This window comes from Pinus tabuliformis, chromosome 4_2, assembly GCF_031772625.1.
Source record: "Pinus tabuliformis cultivar Carrire ecotype Pingquan chromosome 4_2, CPIR1, whole genome shotgun sequence".
In the NCBI taxonomy this organism is placed as follows: domain Eukaryota; kingdom Viridiplantae; phylum Streptophyta; class Pinopsida; order Pinales; family Pinaceae; genus Pinus; species Pinus tabuliformis.
This window is the reverse complement of record NC_142304.1, coordinates 404,343,648-404,347,738: the sequence shown is the minus strand read 5'-3', so window position 1 is coordinate 404,347,738 and position 4,091 is coordinate 404,343,648. Positions and strand designations below refer to the sequence as shown.

General features: G+C 41.5%; 1 protein-coding gene across 1 annotated transcript; it reads right to left on the bottom strand.

The window, feature by feature from the left end:
* Nucleotides 1–360: 360 nt before the first annotated feature.
* Nucleotides 361–3,873, bottom strand: LOC149169669 (uncharacterized). Its single transcript, XM_089425287.1, has 3 exons — nt 3,325–3,873; nt 3,174–3,236; nt 361–1,104 (listed from the first exon to the last, which is right to left on the bottom strand). Exons 1-3 carry the CDS (start codon nt 3,871–3,873, stop codon nt 361–363), a joined length of 1,356 nt encoding a protein of 451 aa, XP_089281413.1.
* Between the last annotated feature and the right edge of the window lie 218 nt (nt 3,874–4,091).

Here is a 4,091-nt window from a genome sequence, read left to right as displayed (position 1 = left end):
GAATAAGTAAGATCGATGAAACCTGCGACATGCATGTATTCTAAATTTAGATGTAGATGGAAACATAAGTGGCCATGCATTCCGTGGAGCCGCGGAAGCGGTTCTTTATTTTAGCTTACTAGTAGAGTGCACGGCCCATGATAACGGATAGATTAATCATAAGAGCAGGGATACATTGGTAAGATGTCCTTCAAGGAGGAGAAACTTTCAGTGATCTTCTCTGGTCCTTGAATAATGTAATCGTCTGTGGTGCCAGGAGCAAAATTAATAAGAGCATAGGTGTCACCCTTAAATATATAAGCCTCATTTGTTCGAGAAGAAGAAAACGCTGCATCCAGTCCATTCTCGAAAATCGTACCTTTAAGACTGTAGAAAATAGACAATAATCTTTTTGGGTCCTTGAATTATGTAGTCATCTGTTGTGCCGGGTGCGAAATTGATAAGGGCGTATTGATCACCTCTGAATAGATAGGCCTCATTTTCGGAGGAAGAGGTGAAGGCCGCATCAATACCCTTTGCAAAAATAGTATCTTTCAAGGAGTAGAAGCTATCAGTGATGAGCCCGGGTCCTTGAATAATGTAGCCCTCATCAAAGTTGATAAGTGCGCAGATATTACTCCTGAAAATATAGGCCTCATTTTTTCCGGAAGCAGTAAAGGCGGCGTCAATACCACTTGCAAAAATAGTATCTTTTAGGTAGGGAAAGCCATCGCCAATAGTCTGGGGTCCCTTGATAATGTAGTCATTGGTGGTGCCCGGAGCATAGTTGATTAGCAGGTACCGGTCGGTGATGAACAGGTATACCTCTTCTTTGTCGCTGAAGTTAAATGCACTCTCGATGTGGTGTCCCACCTTGCAAATGTCTTCCACACTTTCTCCACTTTCTCTTGGAGGGTGATCTCTAAATTCTTCTCCGGCCCTGGGATAACAAGGATTTCTTATAGGGACACGCCGGTTTGGATTCGGGTAAAAGTTCGCATTATAGTGAATTATATTGTTCACTCGTTCGCGACGCGGGAATCGCTCGCCAGGCCTTACTCCAAATCTATATTCCCGTGCTGTTCGAATATACTGAGGGCTGATGCCACCTGGAAAGGAAATTTCCTGCTGGTTTCGATAGTGATATCGGTCTGGTTAATGAGAAGGAGGGTCCCGAGGTGTACAACAACCAAGGTGAATGAGAAGCAGAGATGGTTAAGCAAAGTGTATGTGCGAATCCAGGGCAACCAAGTGGCCGACCAGTGTGCCAAAATGGGATCCAAGAAAGCCCTCTCGATGTGGTGTCCCACCTTGCTCATGCTAACACCAGCAACACATTGGAATCCAAGGCAACCATGTGGATAATCGACCTCAAATGGTAGGAGAATTGAGTTGTATAGACCATTTCACCAGCTAAGAAACCAATATTGCAGGTCCATGAAGAAATAATTCTGAGTACCACCATTTCAGCCTCAATCGATAGTAATCCAAATATCGTGCAGCTTCATTTGTCTCTCAAACAATTTCACCAGCATAAGCCCCACAGGAAGATCAAAACTGATGAAGAAGTTAGCTCAGCGAATTCTATGTCGAGGGACTCTACCACCAACAAACACACATATATCCATCCATCTGTGTCAAAATCCAATATCGTGCTTCCTTTGTTTCTCAAACAATTGCATAAGCCCCACAGGAAGATCAAAACTGATGAAGAAGTTCCCTCAGCGAAATCTATGTCGAGGGACTCTACCACCAACAAACACACATATATCCATCCATCTGTGTCGTATTTATTGTTATTCTTTGGTAACACTGAAACGACAAAATTATTTGTGAATGGTTCCCTTGGTCACGCGTTACATGTGAATTTGTATTGTTCATTGATTCCCTGAACATGTGTGTACGTTTATTTATAGTTAATTCTTAGGTCACACATTTTTTACGTTTATTTATAGTTAATTCTAGGTCACACATTTTTTGTGAAATAACAAGCTTCTTTCCCGGGAATGATTCTCTTGGACACTCATTGCTGGTGGGATTCTATTTTTGACCGACCGATTCTATATGTACGCACACATTCTTAGGTCACACATTTTTTACGTTTATTTATAGTTAATTCTAGGTCACACATTTTTTGTGAAATAACAAGCTTCTTTCCCGGGAATGATTCTCTTGGACACTCATTGCTAGTGGGATTCTATTTTTGACCGACCGATTCTATATGTACGCACACATTCTTAGGTCACACATTTTTTACGTTTATTTATAGTTAATTCTAGGTCACACATTTTTTGTGAAATAACAAGCTTCTTTCCCGGGAATGATTCTCTTGGACACTCATTGCTGGTGGGATTCTATTTTTGACCGACCGATTCTATATGTACGCACACATTCTTAGGTCACACATTTTTTACGTTTATTTATAGTTAATTCTAGGTCACACATTTTTTGTGAAATAACAAGCTTCTTTCCCGAGAATGATTCTCTTGGACACTCATTGCTGGTGGGATTCTATTTTTGACCGACCGATTCTATATGTACGCACACATTCTTAGGTCACACATTTTTTACGTTTATTTATAGTTAATTCTAGGTCACACATTTTTTGTGAAATAACAAGCTTCTTTCCCGGGAATGATTCTCTTGGACACTCATTACTGGTGGGATTCTATTTTTGACCGACCGATTCTATATGTACGCACACATTCTTAGGTCACACATTTTTTACGTTTATTTATAGTTAATTCTAGGTCACACATTTTTTGTGAAATAACAAGCTTCTTTCCCGGGAATGATTCTCTTGGACACTCATCGCTGGTGGGATTCTATTTTTGACCGACCGATTCTATATGTACGCACACTAAATTTCATGATTCTATTTGGCAACGCCTAACCAGCCATATATAGGGTATTTAATGTCCGGGGATATGCATCCAGGTTAACCCGATAACACGGGAGCGGGGTGTTTCGGCATTAAATAATTTTTGGGCTTTCTCTTGTTATCGGACTAAGCTGCGTGCATATCCCCAGACATTAAATACCCTATGTATGGCTGGTTAGGCGTTGCCATTCTATTTCATGTAGAATTTCTTAACCACAAACTCTACAGTTACCTTCTCCTCCCACATTAACCTCTCTGTCAAGTATTGAGTTTATAGTATATCATACCATGATCTATTTTCAACTCGAGTTACTTTATGCTCAATATACATAAAGATAGGGCGACTGGCTCGAAACCGAAATTCTATCAAGCGGTGCTGAAGTACAGATAAATATACCATAAACGATATAATACACTTACAATTAGCATAAAAATATCATCGCCCAGGGGCATATATCTCATACCGATATTGGTCTGAGGGCTGATGCCACCTGGAAAGGAAAGTTCCTGCTGGTTTCGATAGTGATTTCCGCGTCGATGCCCCCAGGGGCATATATCTCATACCGATAAAGGATGCAATATGGCGCGACCATTGGTTGCCAACGTGTTGACCTCGTTGTGCTCACAAAAACTGAAGGTTCCGCACGTATTTCGCCTGCGCTCAAGGTTCCGAAGCGCTCAAGGTTGACAAAGTGCTCAAAGTTGACAAAGTGCTCAAGGTTGACAAAGTGATCAAGGTTGTAGTAATCTTCCAAATATTCAGGGTCATTTGGAAGCCGCAGCCGAAATCCTGTCTGAAAAATCACATGATAGGGACGCCAATCCCACCGATACACTGCCTCTATAACATCCTGGTTGTCGTCAGGGTTCCGATATTGAATCCTGGTTGGTGTATTGTACAACTTTACCCCAGTTATTATTGGTGATAGTTGGTTAAGGACATCCAGCGCGGAAGCCGGCTGGGGGATCGCAGCTGCTACTCCGCGAAATGGTGAATCAGGTGGCAACGCCATACTCCACACTAATCCAGCTGAGCAATTGGTCTCGTTCCGCTAGCGCAATACCTGTCCACCAAAAACAGGTCTACATAGTCAAAATCCACGGTAAAAGTGAAGCAAAAAGAGAGGAGGAAGGCTACGTAGCATGTGCGATTGACATAAATTTTATCTTATCAACATCTCCTCTTATGATTTTGTGAGCAGGATATTGTTGAAATCATTTATATAATTAC

Bases quoted from the DNA above. Each gene is read 5' to 3' on its own strand.
- LOC149169669 (XM_089425287.1), bottom strand. From the start codon at position 3,873: ATGGCGTTGCCACCTGATTCACCATTTCGCGGAGTAGCAGCTGCGATC. The intron at 3,237-3,324 runs GTATGAGATATA...TCTGTACTTCAG, and splicing joins CAGCCCTCAGACCAATATCG to CACCGCTTGATAGAATTTCG. The intron at 1,105-3,173 runs GTAACTCGAGTT...CGAAACCAGCAG, and splicing joins TTATGTATATTGAGCATAAA to GAAATTTCCTTTCCAGGTGG.